We start from the raw sequence: 18,974 nt of genomic DNA on the forward strand, positions 1-18,974 counted from the left end.
CTTAAACAAATGAAGACACTGACGCCAATGAGAAATCTATACCTCAATTCAGAGCCCCCTGGCTCTGCCTGAAACTTCTGGGTCTCTTTCACATTACTAACGTCCTTATGCATTTTTTCCCCAGCTACAATACTAATCCCTACACACACTACTCCCTCTCCATGCCTGGCTGCCTCTGTATCACTGTACACCCAAACCCCACCCTGCCCAACTCTATCCCACTACCAACAACCCACTACACCCCCACCAACCCCTGATTGTGGCTGCATGGGAGAGAGAGAGAGAGAGAGAGAGGGGGAGAGAGAGAGAAGGGGAAGAGTTGGCCTCACTTGAGGTCTCTTTCAACTCCCCTCTGATTCGGGGGACCCGAACAAAGCCTTGATTCTCACTGAAACCTTGGCTGATGGGCGATCAGACCAGCACTCCTCATGACTTTGTGGTCTCCCCCTGGTTTTACTGGTGCCTTTCAATTAGGCGGCCATTTTAGACAAAGAAAATGACAATGCAAACAATGGCCTAGCTTCAGTCGCAGAGGCCTGAGTTTGAGGTCAACTGGCTTCCAGTGACTTCTGCACCCCACCAGTATTTTAACAGCTTATTTTGAGTGTCACCTCAACTCCATCCTCTGGAGTTACAAGACAAAACCAAAACCAAAACAGCATTTATCTATTTTCATTGTTGAAGTGAGTTTTTTTTAGCATGCTATGTCCTGCCCATCTCCTGCAAAATTGCAGTTGAATGTAGTTCTCAAAATGGCTTTATGATTAGAATACAGAGGAACAATATGAGGAAATGGTTCGAACTGTGAGAACCAATGACAACCAAACAATTCACCCATAATGCAGCGAGTGTAAAACAGTAGGCAATCAGGAGGTGGCTTCTGCAGTAAGCTTCCTGTTGCTAGGGAAAGAAACCTATCACAACCCACTGGGCACACTGTGTCATTTAAAAGTGGAAATGTTGGTAATATTTGATTGAGACGTTGATCAGTGAGATTTCAAACTTTATTCACCTACTCAAAAAGACAGCCAGAAGTTTGTTGAATTACCAATGTGTTATCACTATGCTTTCAGTTGGCATCTAAATGTCTTATCGTCGTGCTTTCAACCATTTAAAAGCACAACAAATTTCAAATGGGAATTTATACAATAAATGAATGTGTTATCACTGTGCTTCATCTAATAGCAGAACCAAATGACCTGGACTGCAGTTGAGATTACATTAAAAGTACATAGTGCAAGTGATCAATGCCGTTCGAGATTCTGCACAGATTATTATTGCAATTGTGAAGATCTCCACAGAGCTGTGACCTTGGTGTCCCCAGGGCTGAGTTTGGGAAGCCCTGCAGTAGGCTAACCTCAAAATGTGGCCATGGATGTGTTACTCATTTTAAGGGTGAATAAATACTGTTACATTAGTTTGTAAGATAGCCTTAACTTTTGGCTATTTACTGTATTAGAAAAATATGATTGAATTGTGTTTGGTTGACAATGGAGGATAGTTTCATCTGAGCCAATGGCTTAATCCTATTCTTTAACTTTGATTTTTGGTTTAGTTGGAGACGTGAATCCAACATACCATTTGTTAACTTGTCAACAAGTTAATAGGCTATTTACTATATTGCAAAAGTGATATTGTATTGTGTTTGTCATGGGGAGCCAGGGGTCAGCCAAAGGCCCTCACGGCAAGAAATTCCACTTTGTCACAAAATGAATAATTTATATGTTGGATTCCCGTCGCCATCTCAACCAAGAATCAAAGATAAAGAATGCGACTAAATCAAATCAAACTTTACTTAGAGTGCATGTAAAGTTTGATTTGATTTAGTCCTATTCTTTAACCTACCTTTAGGAATGACTTCGATAGCAACAGTGAATATATTTAGTTATTAAGAGGTCTCTGAACAATCCTTCTCATGATAGCGCATTGGTAGTAGGTAATATGAAAACTAAGCTGGGCTTGGTTAAAACCCCGTATTGAAGACCAAATGAATAGTTGTAGATCAACTCTCCAGTCGGCGCTGCCCAGGCGATTGTTTTTTATTTGATAGTGGATATAACGTTGAAGATCTGACGTTGTTTCAAAGGTACAAATTCAACATCTTTTATACAAGGGTTGTCTATGTTGAAAATTGGTTACAATGATGACATATTCTTGCGGTTGAAATGTCACCCTCAAAACAACAGTTGACGTTTATGACTTTTTTCAAATCCAATGTATTTTCTTTGTGCAGCAGATTCCACGTCGCAATACGTTGATAAATGATTCAACCAGCTTGTGCCCAGTGGAAAAGGGGGTATGCTTTCTATTAGGCTTTTTATTACATTACTCCCTACTTAACTGGCGCCCTAAAAGGCAAAGTAGCATATGTTTATGGGATGGTGCGGTCATAAAAGGACTATAGCATTGGTGCAGGTGAGCGATACGTGGCCATGTAGGTACTCAACTCACTTCCTATTGGGTTTCGCAATAGGCTGCTGTATATTTTTCATTTACCAGATACTCTTATCCAGAGTGACTTACAGTAGTGAGTGCATATATTTTCATACTGGTCCCTTATGGGAATCAAACCCACAACCCCTAGCATTGCAAGAGCCATGCTTTACCAACTGAGCCACACAGGACCAGGACAAGTATAATTTTCTTGCAACAGTTTCTTTAATAATTGATTGGGAGCAAAGAACAAACACAATAAATGTTTCTGGGCAATAAGCCAGTTACAGTACATCACAATTAACGAGACCACCCAAGATATGACTGTGCTAAAAACATTTTTTTTACAGACATTTAGATGAAAGAAGAAAAAAACTGACACACACACATTATAAACAGTAGGGTACAGTGTATAAACACAACCACAAAGCATTTTGGGGCTTTTCTGATTATGATTACAATGGTTAAAGGGGGATTTGTTCAAATTCTAAATGCAAAAGGTCTGATTTGTTTATTCTTATCTCATTAGTTTGCCTAATTATACCTTCCCCCACTGTAAAAGGCCTGCTGTGGTATTCAGTAGGGAGATAGCTGATCATGCTGCTTTCCCGCCTTGAACAACTGATTCCAGTTCAGCTCATGGTTCCCCAGTCCTACCTTTAACCATCATGAGCTACACAATCCAAACTGATCCTGGGCTTACCATTGGTTTGACTCTAACTTCCCTTTTGTTCATTAGAATTGAAAAGGTACATAGTAAATGAGTGATAGGACCCCTATGGGAGTGAGTGAGTGAGGGCATGAGGTTATATACTGTAAGCAAATGCTCTATAATCTTAATAAAGCATGAAAGTCCCACAGATTATTCCCATCGGACACAGTTGTTAATCTAAGGTTTGTGTCTCAGTGAATATGCAAAGCGCTGTCTGTAGCAGGGTTTACCTACATGGACACCTTGGGCATCCCCGCTGAGTCATGTGGTGAGGGCTGCCCCCCGAGGCCCCATGGGCCAAAAAAACTCCCCTTGACTTGGGATTTTACTCAACTCAAGTAATTCAGGATGACTAGCTCATGAGATGCAAATACACAGCATAGGCTGCAACATGACTCCTCCGTTTGAGAACTGAAACTTCCATCTGTTGGTTGAGATATTATTATCTCCATATGCAAAAATGTATATTCTTCAAAAAGGATGACAGTCACAGAAAAGACACGCACGACAACTGCAAGGTTCACCTCACCAAGTAGAACAGTTAAGTTATTCTTCTGGTTAGATGGACAAATCTTAATAAATGTCCCTCTGTTGTTCAATCGATTGTGAATTAGGGTAATATGATGTTGGTTTCAGAATAAAGAGAAGTTGGGTGGGTGGGGAGTGGTTGGGGTTAAGGAGTGGGGTGGAGGGGTTGGGTGTCACGTCCTGACTAGTAAAGGGGTCATTTGTAATTGTAGTATGGTCAGGGCGTGGCAGGGGGTGTTTGTTTTGTGTGTTTTGGGTTTTTTTGGTTCTAGGGGATTTTGGTGTTAGTTTTCTATTTCTATGTTTCTTTTTCTATGTGTGGCCAAGTATGGCTTCCAATCAGAGGCAGGTGTCTTTCGTTGTCTCTGATTGGAAGCCATACTTAGGCAGCCTGTTTTTCCAGTGTTTTTGTGGGTGGTTGCTTTCTGTATAGTCTGTGAACCTTACAGAACTGTTGATTGTCGGTTTGTTATTTTTGGTTAAGTGTTCACTCTCTTTAATAAATATACGAAGATGAGCACTATACCCGCTGCGTTTTGGTCCCCTTTCATCGACGCTTGAGACATTGGGGAAATGGGTTGGGGGCCCCTAACGTGGGTCTGTAATTAAGAGCCACTGCTCTACACTGGCCCAGCCACCTCACAGGCACTGAGTCCCCACTTAGCACTCGCCAACACACAAAAGAGTCGCCACATTTCTCTGTAGCCATTTGATGTGAAGGGGGGGGGATAACCTTGAGTGGAAGATTTAATTTCTTCAAAAAAGGAAGAGTCAATTGAAAAATCCCTCAGTCTAAAGAGGGTACCACTCCCTTTACATTTAAATATAGCCTGAGCCTTCTAAAAATAGTCCTCTCAGCCCGCTATTTATAGCTGGAGTCTTACAGATTTAATTCTGTCAGCAACATTAAATGGGGCAGAGTAAGGCTTTGCTGGAAAGAAAAGGGCTCCTGTTCCTGTAGTTTTTTTTGTTTTTTTTTGCTCGGCTGGCTTGATGTCAGCTGGGCTCAGCGTGCGTGGCTCCAGACTGCTGCCGCCCTGTCTTGTAGTGGAGCCTGCGTGCAGAGACCATGAACACAGCTATTGTGCTTTTCGGTGTGCCGGCCCGGCAGCCCTCAGGGCAGCTCCTAAAACATTTTCCACCGTTTTTTGCAGAGTGGCTGTTGTGACTTGGAAGACACAGCAAGGCATTGTCTCTCGGTGCGAGAAGTGTTTGTCGCACAATAGATCCTATTATCGCAGGGTTCACACACTCGCACTCTCCATTGACGCATTGAGTTATCTTTGCTGTTTTTATGGCTTTGGGGTTGAAGCACTTCTAAAATATCCCTGACCATCACCTTCGAAACAATAATGGCACTTTATTTTACTTCAAAGGTAGCCAGCCCATGATTCATTGGCACTGATGCTTCAGACACAGTGAGGGAGGTAGGTTATTTTATGAGTGCCCAAAAGCCGAGATGTGAGAGTACATCGAAAATGTCAGGTCAAGCAGTGTCATTTGGAGACCTCGTTGGAAGGATGTCACATGTCCAAAGCCTATTCCACGACTCTGCTAAGATGACAAAAGGTATCGCTGCCCTCATGAGTTACCATAGGATGATCACTCTGCCACCATGCAGTCACTTAAACTGTATCATCTTACCGTGTTTAACAGCTTGAGGTCATTTGACCTCAAGTACCCTGGCCAGTTGACAATAATGTGTTTGTTCTGTGGTTTTGCTCACGCACTTGCCTTGCTCCTTAGTCATGGTTCATTATCATTATGCTTTGCTCTTTTATCAGTGAGGGACTAGGGGACTTAACTATAGCTATGGTTTAACAAGGGAAAGTCAAACAACATGCTTATTGACTGTTTGGTGTGCTGTTAGCATAGTTGCTATGGGACCTGCCCTAGACAGCGAAACACTATCCACTCACCCTTGCAGCCTCTGTATCTTGAGTCAGCTTGAACCTGTGGGCAAGGACGGTTCCAGACGCAGTCAGTCTGTTAGACCAAGTTCAACAATGCGCCACATTATAATCGCCCCACGTGGTGCCTTGTTACACGCTCGGGGGGAATATTGGACCGAAATAAACTCTCATTGTTTCTTTATTTCCTGACACTTCAGTCTCAACCCCATTCTCTTAATGCTGAGTACCGATATGACCGCCATGCAGCAGTGGCAGAGAGAGCATTCTGTTCACTGGCATCTGCTGTAAACCTCCTTTCAGTGTGCAATTGAGGCCCAGTTTATCGCTACTCTGCTACAGTTTATAATGTTGAAACAAAGCATTGATCCTAGTCAGATTAAAGTGTTGGATTCATTGGCTGCTCCTGTTTGATTTGGTCTAGATTGCAGGATGGCATTGAGGTCGTAAAACACGCCTGGTGTCTTTTAATTTCTGTTTATATGCAGCTTTGCTGTGACCTCAGACTCCTAGTCTGGCACTAAACTAGGTTAGCGGTGCTGTAGGCTGCGCTGGCTCTTAGGATCTTAATTTGATCACCCTGTTACAGGAGAACATTCCTGCAATGCAGGACATTTTTTATGTGTAGTGTATTTGGGGTTTAAAAAGTCTTTCATTTCCACTTAGAAATTTCAGACTTGATTTTCCCTTACGAAAAATGTATCAACCCCTACACAAATGTCCATTAATTATAATCCACATTTCCTGTTGCTGCAGACCTCCCCCGACAGACTAGCAGGCAGACAGACACAGTGGTAGGGTGGGTGGCAGCCATCCCAGCTGCACACACAGATCAAGCCTTTATATTTTGTGTGAGTTAGCATTAAAAAAGTCGGAAAAACTGGGCGTTAGGCTATGCTAGAGTATGTCTCCAACTCTGCCTGTCTGTCTGTGTCGAGGGAGAACCAAACTTCTCTTTTTAGCTGTATCCCTTTGCAAGTCTCCTGCCAGTCTCTCCCATCCTACACACTTTAGAATACTCTGACTCGACTTTTCTGCGCTCAGAACCATGGAAGGACTGCTATATTAAGCACCCTTAAGGCATCCATGCAGACATATTATTTTAAAGCACCCATGCAGACATATTATTTTAAAGCACCCATGCAGACATATTATTTTAAAGCACCCATGCAGACATTATTTTAAAGCACCCATGCAGACATATTATTTTAAAGCACCCATGCAGACATATTATTTTAAAGCATCCATGCAGACATTTTATTTTAAAGCACCCATGCAGACATTTTATTTTAAAGCACCCATGCAGACATATTATTTTAAAGCATCCATGCAGACATTTTATTTTAAAGCACCCATGCAGACATTTTATTTTAAAGCACCCATGCAGACATATTATTTTAAAGCACCCATGCAGACATTTTCTTTTAAAGCATCCATGCATACATTTTATTTTTAAATCATAACTAATAAATCTAATAAATCACTGTGTGTGAATGTTTAATATATGAATATTCTAATTGGCAAACTGACAGCTGCAACCAACCATAGACATGTAATTCATAGATGGTAGTTCCCATTAAAGTCAAGACTAGCAGCCGAGCCATTGCTACTGTACCCGTGAGTTTAACAGTCAATTTCCCAGGGTTAGAGGTTTCAAAACCCTTCTATGGATTAAATGTCTATGGCCACAACGCAACAAGCTGTTCCATAGATAGAAGAAGGGAAGGGACGATAGGAGTGGGAAAAGGGTGCTTGTGATTTGATAAGCACACCAAAGACGGCATTAAAGACAAGTAATAAAATAAAGACTGCACAAGCCTATTTCACACCATAGCCTGCTGAATTGGTCGTTTAGTCTTTTTGTTCAGTATCTATGGATATTCATTCTAAATGTTCCATTGCCATACTAGCTGGCAACATTCTTATCCCTTGCTTGCTAGCTAGCCAACTATGGCTAATTAACAGTCACATCAAAAATTGCAGCCAGAATAACTGCAAAATAGCTGCATTTGCATTTGTTTAAGCTGTTTTCTGGTGACATTTATTTGGATACATCCATAACAATGAGTTAATGAGACGTGATTTCGCCTGGCATAGAAAATGTGCTCACTCATCAGGACACTGTTGTTCAGAGGAGCTAGCCAACAACACAGCTAACATAATTACTTCAAACTGAAGCTGGAAACACTGCAAACTAGCTGCACTTCGTTTTTTCAATTGACATTTCTTTGTATATATGCATAAAAATTATGCCAGCTGATTCATGATTTCGACTGGCTGAGAAACGCTGCCTGTCTGTCTGTCTTGTCCCGACTCCTACACGTTCATTACTATGGGACAGCTGGACATCTAATTTGAATATTGAATCAATGTTGCAAATGTCGGAGAGACAGACAGCAAGGTTTATACAAATCTCCGCTGTTGAAAACTAAATGTTAGTGTAAAAGAAATGTGAAATAATGTCTAGATGCTTTTTATAGTGGAGATCAAGTTTATAAATTGCTTGGCTGGGCTGATGAGACAGTGGATTGCACAGTCAGATGTAACAGGGTAAATAGGCATTTTAATGTCATCGTTTAGCAGGTGGTAATTTGTGGAATTGACAACGGCTGGAAGGTGTTTCCTGTACCAAACTATGCATTTCTAGAGTAGTCCTCAAGTACATTATCTGGGTAGCCATTTGATTAGATGTTCAGGAGTCTTATGGCTTGGGGGTAGAAGCTGTTTAGAAGCCTCTTGGACCTAGACTTGGTACCGCTTGCCTAGCGATAGCTGAGAGAACAGTCTATGACTAACGTGGCTGGAGTCTTTGACAATTTTTATGGCCTTCCTCTGACACCGCCTGGTATAGAGGTCCTGGATGGCAGGAAGCTTGGCCCCGGTGATGTACTGGGCCGTATGCACTACCCTCTGTAACGCCTTGCGGTCGGAGGCCGAGCAGTTGCCATACCAGGCAGTGATGCAACCCGTCAGGATGCTCTTGATGGTGCAGCTGTAGAACCTTTTGAGGATCTGAGGACCCATGCCAAATCTTTTCAGTCTCCTGAGAGGGAATTGGTTTTGTCGTGCCCTCTTCACAACTGTCTTGGCGTGTTTGAACCATGATAGTTTGTTAGTAATGTGGACACCAAAACAGCATGATTGGACAATAAAACTCAAATGGCTGAGCTTGCTTTATGCAGGTTTGTATCATGTAGCCCTGTCCTATGCAACTGTAGGCCTAATTAAAAAGTAACTCAGTCTGTGTCAGCTATTGTGTTTATTGATTAATTCCAGTTAATCATTTTGTATTAAAAAAGTATAGGTATTCAGCCCAAGTTTACTCTGGACAGGGCGCATAGTAGGCTAGACTATGCAGCTGCTGTTGTTAGTAGCCTACAGTTGATCAGACTGAAAAAGTGTCTCGTTTCCATGCAACACAGCATATCAGATCGCTAATGTTTAGGTGTATAGGCTGCTACATTTCTGTAAGGATTTGTTCTTGTGTCTGTCGTGAGTGATTTACTATCACTCTTACTAAATAAATACCGGAGGAAAGTAGAGAGCTCGCCTCGATCTTTGTGGGTTGTTCCCTGCCCGCACGACCTGCGATTTCCGTGAATCTGATTGGTCAAGATACACAAAGCGCCTGTAGAAACACACGAATGTGAAGGACTCGGATGTGAAGGACAGATAAATTGTGCGCGAGTTGATAATTCGTGATGCAAATCGGTCTAAAAAAACAGTATGTTAGCCCTCTTTTTACTTTGGCGACAATATATTTTATTAAACTAAATCAAAAGTGCTTTGGCAAATGCTGCGTGTGGCAAATGTGGCCTCACTTTTTCCGGCGGCTCTGCCTTGTGGTCCTCATCCTGCAGGCTTTCCTTAGTGATGACCCTTTAGCGCATAAGAAAGGGGACCATGGATGGAAGGCAATTGTGTAACTACAAGTTATTAACCTGTTTGCAAGATGACAAAGTTACATTTTACAATCCTAAGGTTTTCACTCTAACATTTGAGAAAACATGCAACATCATGTAATATTTGATAGTCCATAACTGAAATATTTATGATCATGCCTGTAAGTAGCAGTCACAAACCACCTAGACCAGGCAGGATGATTTAGTTACCAATCTGACCGCAAATCCTGAGCTTTCGTAGTCATTATCTATTGTCATAAGGATTAGGCAATACAAAGACAAAATACCTAAAGTGCTGCTTGTTCGCCGTTGTTGATTCACTGGTGGAGGAAAGGTAGGTTATTTTTATGCTGAAAGACAAATTCCAGAAAAATAGCTTAGCGTTAAAACATGTACACTACCGTTCAAAAGTTTGGGGTCACTTAGAAATGTCCTTGTTTTTGAAAGAAAAACGTTTTTCCATCAAATTGATCAGAAATACAGTGTAGACATTGTTAATGTTGTAAATGACTATTGTAGCTGGAAATGGCAGATTTTGAATGGAATATCTACATAGGCGTACAGAGGCCCATTATCAGCAAACCATCACTCCTGTGTTCCAATGGCACGTTGTGTTCTGCTGCTTCACTGAATTGTTTTATTGCATTTTATAATGCAAGCTCTTATGTTAAATTATCTTTTATTTAGCTCCATTGTGTGTGCAAAAGTGAACGTGTGTGTGTGTCTTTAGCCTGCCTAACTGACTTCGCTCTGGAAAAGAGCGCCACTCTGGCTATGCAAATGGCCCGTTTGAAAAACCTACTCTAGCCCACTTCCCTTCAAGACGCGCCACTCGGTCCGCATTCTTTGCATTCCAGCGGCGCTGCTGCCTATGCACGACGCGCACGACACAGAACCTCGGCGGAAATCGTAGGAGATTCTCGTTTTCTCATGAGTGAACCAGACCGTGTCGTGGTGATGATGTGTAATTAAACAACAATAACAAATATATGACATTAGAGCAAATAACTAGTATTTCCCTGTCCTGAGTGCCGTCCAGTATTATAACGTTGTCGTTCGCGGATATAATTGTCGTGATTTATAAAAACATTTCTTCAAAAAGCCCGCCACATTTCTCAGCACCAGAAATTCTCAATTTTGCTATGACTGATCATCTTCCTGTGACTGTGATGCTGTGATGCAGCATCCAGTGTCTCAAATCCAACTTTACATGGGAAATGAAACTAGGACCCTTTGTTTTATGTCACATGACCTGGATTTTTTAAATGTTAAGCCTTTTCCAGAAATTAGAATTAGACCAAAATGAATGACATTTTCTGAGGATGGTGCTGGACCATCCGACATAAAAAGAAAAGGGGACAGTTTGATGAAAACTCTTTAAATAAAGGTTAAAATCCAGGTCATGTGACGTGATTCACCAAAACTCAGGGCCCTAGCAATGACGAATCCGCAGGACACCCATACGTGGTGGAATACATGACAGTAGCCAAGTGCGATTGGTTCAGGTTGTACTCATTATTTAACAAAGATAAAGACTAGAAACACTGATACAGAGCCAGCAAAGATGCTCTGGCTACCCCTTACCGTTTCTATGGCAATGTGACGCACACTTTACCGAGCTGCATTGTGTGTATGTGGCCATCTCACTCCATAAAAACAGAGCAGCAATAGATCTGGGCATGATGCTATGAGAATGAAGACTTCGAAAATAGCCCTCTGTCTCTGTAACAAAAAAAATATGCCTTCTATTTAAGGAATGCAAGAAACTCTGTTTTAAGATTTACCAGAGCTAATATTGTTGCTTTCTAGTGAAAAATCTTTATCTTACATGTCTACAGAATGAGACATATACAGTCTCTCATGTGTTTGCCTCGTGTATTTCAATACATCTTAAAAGCTAGAAGGGAGATTCAATTCTGGCTGTAGTAATGGCCATGAATGATGTCCACAAAATGACAATCAATATTTTTGCAAATGTTGAGACGAGAGAATATTGCGCTCTCTCTCTCTCTCTCTCTCTCTCTCTCTCTCTCTCTCTCTCTCTCTCTCGCTCTCTCTCTCTCTCTCTCTCTCTCTCTCTCTCTCTCTCTCTCTCACTCACTCACTCACTCACTCACTCACTCACACACACACACGTGGAAAACTCTGTGACATTTGTTTGATGTCTGTCTGGTTGTCAGGACAGCCAGAACACAGGTATGATGCATATCTTGGAGCCACACACTGGATTCCATTTTACGCTCTAAACCACATGCCCTTCTGATAGAGAGTAAGTGTTTATGGCAAAAGCCATCCCAGAATTACAATTTACATTTTTGTCAATGCTCTTATCCAGTGAGTGCATTAATTTTCATACTAGTCCCCCATGGGAATCAAAACCCACAACCCTGGAAACGCAAGCGACATGCTCTACCAACTGAGCCGCACAGGACCACTACTACTTAGGGCTCCTGTTCATGGTATCATTGGTTACATGTAACTCCTGCCGATTAGTACGACGTGCTGCAGGGATAAATGACACAGTCTATTCTAAAGCCTTATCACACCAGTTTGGGGCCTATTTAGTCTCGGACACTGATCTGTGGTTGCCATAGTGACCTAATTATAGTGTATGTGTGTGTGTGTGAGACCAATGATCCCGCCGCACACCTATTACTAGGACTTCTTTCACGATTCACTTTCTCTCCCTGTCTATCCCCTTCTATTTTTGTCTGGACAGGATTCCCCAACCTCACTGATAGAAACCTGCAAGTACAGTGACAGTGGTTTTAGATTAGGTTATGTTCACTGTTTGCACATATGTACAGTAACAGTCAAAAGTTTGGACACACCTACTCATTCAAGGGTTTTTATTTATTTATTTTTACTATTTTCTACATTGTAGAATAATAGTGAAGACATCAAAACTACGAAATAACACATATGGAATCATGTAGTTATCAAAAAAGTGTTCTTCAAAAATAGATTTTTCAAAGTAGCCACCCTTTGCCTTGATGACAGTTATGCACACTCTTGGCATTCTCTCTACCAGATTCATGAGGTAGTCACCTGGAATGCATTTCAATTAACAGGTGTGCCTTGTTAAAAGTTAGTTTGTGGAATTGATTTTCTTCTTAATGCGTTTCGGCCAATCAGTTGTGTTGTGACAAGGTAGGGGTGGTATACAGAAGATAGCCCTATTTGGTAAAAGACCGTCCATATTATTGGCAAGAACAGCTCAAATAAGAAAAGAAAAACGACAGTCGATCATTACTTTAAGACATGAAGGTCAGTCAATATGGAAAATTTCAAGAACCATCAAACGCTATGATGAAACTGGCTCTCATAAGGACCGCCACAGGAAAGGATGACCTAGAGTTACCTCTGCTGCAGAGGATAAGTTCCTTAGACTACCAGCCTCAGAAATTGCAGCGAAATAAATAAATAAACTGTTCAGAGGAGACTGCGTGAATCAGGCCTTCATGGTTGATTGCTGCAAAGAAACCACTACTAAAGGACACCAATAATAATAAGAGAATTGCTTGGGCCACGAAACACTATCAGTGGACATTTGACAGGTGGAAATCTGTCCTTTGGTCTGATGAGTCCAAATTTGAGATTTTTGGTTCCAACCGTCGTGTCTTTGTGAGATGCAGAGTAGGTGAACGGATGATCTCCACATGTGTGGTTCTCACCGTGAAGCATGGAGGAGGTGTGATGGTGTGGGTGTGCTTTGCTGGTGACACTGTCTGTGATTTATTTAGAATTCCAGGCACACTTAACCAGCATGGCTGCCACAGCATTCTGCAGCGATACGACATCCCATCTGGTTTGCGCTTAGCGGGACTATCATTTGTTTTTCAACAAGACAATGACCCAACACACCTCCAGGCTGTGTAAGGGCTATAAGACCAATACGGAGAGGGTTGGAGTGCTGCAACAGATGACCTGGCCTCCACAATCACCCGACTTCAACCCAATTGAGATGGTTTGGCATGAGCTGGACCGCAGAGTGAAGGAAAACCAGCCAACAAGTGCTCAGCATATGTGGGAACTCATTCAAGAATGTTGGAAAAGCATTCCAGGTGAAGCTGGTTGAGAGAATGCCAAGAGTGTGCAAAGCTGTCATCAAGGCAAAGGGTGGCTACTTAAAAGATTCTAACAAATATATATATTTTGCTTTGTTTCACACTTTTTTGGTTGCTACATGATTCCATATGTGTTATTTCATCGTTTTGGTGTCTTCAATATTATTCTACATGTAGAAAATAGTAAAAAAAAAAAAGATAAGAAAAACTTTTGAATTAGTAGGTGTATCCAAACTTTTGAATGTTACTGTATGTACTGTATATGTATAATGAAAGGTGTATCAGAGGACATACACTGAGTGTGCAAAACATTAGAAAAACCTGCTCTTTCCATGACATAGACTGACCAGGTGAATCCAGGTGAAAGCTATGAACCCTTATTGATGTCCCCTGTTAAATCTACTTCAATCAGTGTAGATGAAGGGGAGGAGACAGGTTAAAGAATCATTTTCAAGCCGAGACAATTGAGACATGATTTGTGTATGTGTGCCATTCAGAGGGTGAATGGGAGAGACAAAATATTTAAGTACCTTTGAATGGGGTATGGTAGTAGGTGCCAGGCGCACCGGTATGAGTATGTCAAGAATTGCAATGCTACTGGGTTTTTCACACTCAACATTTCCCGGTGTGTATCATGACATCCAGCCAACTTGTCACAACTGTGGGAAGCATTGGAGGCAACATGGGCCAGCATAACTGTGGAACGCTTATCTTGTAGAGTCCATGCCCCGACAAATTGAGGCTGTTCTGAGAGCAAAATGGGGTGCAACTCAATATTAGGAAGGTGTTTTTAATGTTTTGTACACTCAGTGTAGTATAGCCTGCAGTATGTAAATTATGCACTGTAGATGTCCAGATAAACTCGTTCCCCCCCCCCCTTAAACCACCTCTGCAGCTTATTTTACTATATATTGCAGCTCTCTGTCCAATTTTTTGGAGAGAGGATTTGGACCTATTTGCCTATTACAACATCATTACTAGGCTACATCTCAACCCAGTGGCACCCTTGTCTCTCCGATGTATCAACCTGTCGTGATCCAAACCTTAAGCCTTATCTAGATCAGCCAACTGTCTGTTACCTGTGTCCCAGTCAGGCCAACAATAGATTGAGTGAACTGCCGTTAGTGACCATTTCTAGGACTAAGCTGTACCCTAGGCACACGAAAGGTCCAGGACAACTGCCAAGTCAAGGAAGTGTCCTGCATTTCTGGGCCTATATGGAGTCACAGCCCGTTCCGGGGCAGGGTGTCACAACAGTACTGGCCGCCATGTTAAGGATGTCACATCCAGGATGTGAAGTAGTTACCAGTAAGCCAGGAGACATGTCTGCACCCTCAGCTATCTGTAGACCCAGATCTAGATACACTCTGTTTGTTTGCACAAGGGGTTTTGAAAGAGGATAAGTGCAGTCAACAGTATAAGGAAGGAGAATATACCACAAGCTATGCTGTAATCCTTTCTTCAGTTAGTGTCTCATTGAGGGCCTATTGTGAGGGAAAATCTGGTTGAACTGCGGTAGAGCCCACCTGATTGGTTGGTTCCTATTTGTCTTTTTACACAACAAAAGACCCATAACTGAAACTAGGTTTGACCTGTCTTTACACGAATTGCACAAGAAACTCGAACTCTGTTTCAGGTGAACGGATCCAATCTTTACGTAGACCCATTAGAGATTTTAGACCTTAGATGCTTCCAACTACCCGTGCATGGCGTTTGAGTGATGAAGGCTTTCTGGATATCAAACTGTAGGCTACTGTGGATGCATCACAGCATCAGAAAGCTACTGTCTGGCCTGAAGTAAACAGTACATCTCAACAATGTGCATGAAAGTCCAAGATTGCATTTAATAATGGTGTTGTGAAGCCTACATTTTGGTGAGAAATAGCAAGACATTAGTTCATATGCATTAGGCTGGGTGTCATTTAAAACTCCAGCCGTGGAAAAACAATATATAGGCTACATTTGATGCAGGTTTTAATTCATGGCTGTATAGTTGAAATGGTATAAAGTATAAGTAAAGTATTGGAACTGTTTTAAGAAGTGTTGCTGATTCCATGTGTACATTATAGACAGGACACGGGGGAATATAAAAGACTCTGAATTGGTTCCCTATAATCCAATAGGTATAGGCCTACTGATTACTGTCTGATTGTCTTCTTCCCTGTGGCTCAGTTGGTAGAGCATGGTGTTTGCAATGCCAGCATGGTGTGTGCAATGCCAGGATTGTGGGTTCAATTCCCATGTGGGGCTAGTACTAAAATAAATGCATGAAATGTATGCATTCACTACTATAAGAGCGTCTGCTAAATGACTAAAATGTAAACAATTGGTTCCCAGCTGGAGTGAAGTTCATGTATGTGCAATACTGTACAGTAGGCCTAGGTTACCAGAAACAATGTTGGAGAACACTGAAACAGTACCCAAAGCACACCTCAGCAAATAATTGCATGCCCCCTTTCCCATAGGATAAAGCACTCAGAGAATTCAATTTCAGTTCAATAATTTATTCAAATAGGTTTAACAATGCATTTCACTGTTATATATTACTCTGTTCAACTTAAATAATAGCAATACATTAGTTAATTGTGTCAATGTCAAATAAATGAATACATTGTTACATTGTGGCATTGTTACATTGTTTTGACCCTCTTAACAGGCAGCCACCTGGCTATGAGTGTAACCACAATACCCTATCAATATCTTTTACACAATACCCTATCAATATCTTTTACACAATAACAACCCATAGGCATTGTTGCTCTGAAGACTTCTTCATTGCACTGTTACTCATAACATCCAACTGTAGAGCATTGCAGTCATTCACATTGCATTTGATCATAAACACACTGACTTCCACGTCAGAAAGCATAGGGTTAAACTCAGTTTCAAGTCTGTATTCTCATTGATACAGTTGCTTTGTCCCTCCTCTCAAATAACGAAACTGCAAGTGCGTTCCCACGCGATGCAGCCGCCCCCGGTTGTTCCAACATGGCTGGGCAAACAGCAGCGAGATTTCTCTACAGTTCGTTCCTACGCCCCACTCCGGCCGACACTGTTCCTTTCCGCGAAGGAAGAGAGCGGGGTCAGATGCGTCATGGTTGTATGCGCATTGTCCATCGGAATCTTCGCATGCTCAACTCCGTCACTGGATAGCGGACCAGGGCAGGCAAACACAGGCATGTCGACGATGCCCCTTCTTGAACGCCTTTCTCATTCTTCAAGAATGACGACTTGTTTACTTATTTGAATCGCTTTCACGTTTCTCGGCGAGGGTCATTCGTTCAGCGCTCCTGCAGGGACAGGTAAGGTACCCATTGGTTCTTGCAGCGGCTCTCCTCGCAGTAGTTGCTGACATCCTGCAACGCTTGGCATTTCAGAGACTGGCACTGGGTGTTCTGTAGGCAAAAGAGGAGATATATCGTCAGGAATGTCTTGAATTAGGAAATTGTGATGATATTAGATCATGTCGACGTATTCAAAATGAACAATTACGCACAAGGCCTATTGCCCGGTCAATGTAATCCCAATAAGAAGATAGGAGGATGTACTTACAGTGACAAGGATGCAGTGCAGATCATTGGGCTCGTTGCCGTTGCTGTCAGCGGTGCTTGGCTCGCCAAGAACCTGAGCGAGGCGCCTCATGCCGGAGACACGCAGTATGTTGATGTCGTTGTCGCAACAGAAGGCTTGGATGAGCGTGAAGTGAATCTGCAGTGGAATGACATCCTCGTCAGTCGCCAGAACACACAACACAACACTGTCAGGATCACTGCAGAAAGAAAGGGAATAGTACATTAATGATCTGTTCTGTAAATATAGATACATATGGCGACAAAAGTCTTGCAATGCGCATCATGCTTGCAGCCATTGACTCATATTATGGAATGGTCAATCATAGGATAGAATGGTCAATAATGTACTTACACATTCATCAGTTTTGCAGACTCGTAGACTCCCACAGTCAGGCAGTCTTGTTGCTGCGCTGCCACCAGCAGCTCTTCTAGTGCTTGATTCACGGTCTCCATCCTTCAAGAAAAATACATTATGTTAGTTATGCACCACAATTGAGAATAGGCTACTAATACCTGATGAATTCAGTACTGAGGCTACATGTGCTTCACGGTTCACTGCCAAACCATCTATTCTCAATGCACACTATGTTACAGCAATATGTCGGCTATTGTGAGCGACAAATGTACAAGGAACTTACTTTTTCTCAGTGATATTGCATCCAACGAGTTCTTCCAGAGTCATATTGAAATCCGTAATTGTATAATCCACAAAGATATCCAGGATAATCTCCAATGAGTATATTCCCGAATCGAGGTTTGCAGAACGTCCTTGTCAATGAAGTAATCCAATACGATATAGGTTAACTTGCAGTGTTTCAGCGTAAACTCGCTCGTTGTTAAATTGCAAAGTCCTTGTATTAGTTCTGTCTGTGGCTCAGTGGTTTCTGACACAATCGTGCGAAACTCAACGGTTATAGCCACTCTCGTCATGGGCGTGGTGCTACTCAGTCGCTACTTTTCTGATTGGTCCATTGGTACACATGGAATCCCTACTCTTTTCAACCATTGGCTATTTACGCCAACGCTTTTCGGGGACCCACGTGGGCTGTCTCAGAGAATCCCCCCACCTTCCTCGCTCTGTATCAATTTGTTTACTTCTACGGAGTGCAATGGAATTAATTCCCTTAGCTTCTCCATTGCTGCCTATTTCTTCATACTGGGGTCGTCACTGTGATCATGTCTATGAAAGTATGTTTGATTTAACATAAGATATATTGTTCCATTACATTGTTCAATACAAAACTTAATGCCGTTTTTTAATGCCAAAAATAACGTGACAAAGTCCGTTGGTTGATTGCACCGCAGTCAGAGGAGTTTGCAGAGAGGGATACATTGTTACCGTCCATGTTTGTTACCATAGCACCTGGCCTCCCTCTTGTTAAACCACGCGCAGCAAGCAGCCCATAGTACTGTACTGTGTAACCAAGATGCGTCCAGACAGTGAAACCAATGTAAATTACATTTTCTTGGGGTATCCGCTCCCCTACCTTTATTTCTGAAACTCGTATATCTTCTAGAATGTGGCCGAAATTCTGCAGTGAACTCAACTACCTGGAACTTTCATCACCTATACCTAGCTTCTAGTTCCACCATGGCAAATTGCATCTGCAGTCACAGGATCTATTCGTGGATTGTGTTATCCTGTCTATTACGACATCTCACCTTACAGACAGACAAGTAAACTAGGCTACTCCATTCGTCTCAATTATAACTTCTTCCATCCACATGTTGCATGATACTGAAGGCTACTTACTGTATGGGCCTATGAATGCTTATTACATTGTTATTATTAGCCAATACTCTCGGGAATAGTTTTCAATTATATCTTCTTAAGGCCTGTTCCATCTATA

The 18,974-nt window shown here is 42.0% G+C and overlaps 1 protein-coding gene across 1 annotated transcript; it reads right to left on the reverse strand.

Annotated features, from left to right (window-relative positions):
• Positions 1 to 16,040: 16,040 nt before the first annotated feature.
• On the reverse strand, positions 16,041 to 18,010 carry LOC106613608 (growth arrest and DNA damage-inducible protein GADD45 beta). The gene is made up of 4 exons (XM_014216042.3): positions 17,763 to 18,010; positions 17,477 to 17,578; positions 17,105 to 17,321; positions 16,041 to 16,947 (listed from the first exon to the last, which is right to left on the reverse strand). Exons 1-4 carry the CDS (start codon positions 17,804 to 17,806, stop codon positions 16,834 to 16,836), a joined length of 477 nt encoding a protein of 158 aa, XP_014071517.1. The 5' UTR covers positions 17,807 to 18,010; the 3' UTR covers positions 16,041 to 16,833.
• Positions 18,011 to 18,974: the final 964 nt, after the last annotated feature.

This window comes from Salmo salar, chromosome 10 (assembly GCF_965601325.2).
Source record: "Salmo salar chromosome 10, fSalSal1, whole genome shotgun sequence".
Lineage (NCBI taxonomy): Eukaryota > Metazoa > Chordata > Actinopteri > Salmoniformes > Salmonidae > Salmo > Salmo salar.

Bases quoted from the DNA above. Each gene is read 5' to 3' on its own strand.
- LOC106613608 (XM_014216042.3), bottom strand. From the start codon at position 17,806: ATGACTCTGGAAGAACTCGTTGGATGCAATATCACTGAGAAAAA. The intron at 17,579-17,762 runs GTAAGTTCCTTG...TTTTTCTTGAAG, and splicing joins TGCAATATCACTGAGAAAAA to GATGGAGACCGTGAATCAAG. The intron at 17,322-17,476 runs GTAAGTACATTA...TTCTTTCTGCAG, and splicing joins TCTGCAAAACTGATGAATGT to TGATCCTGACAGTGTTGTGT.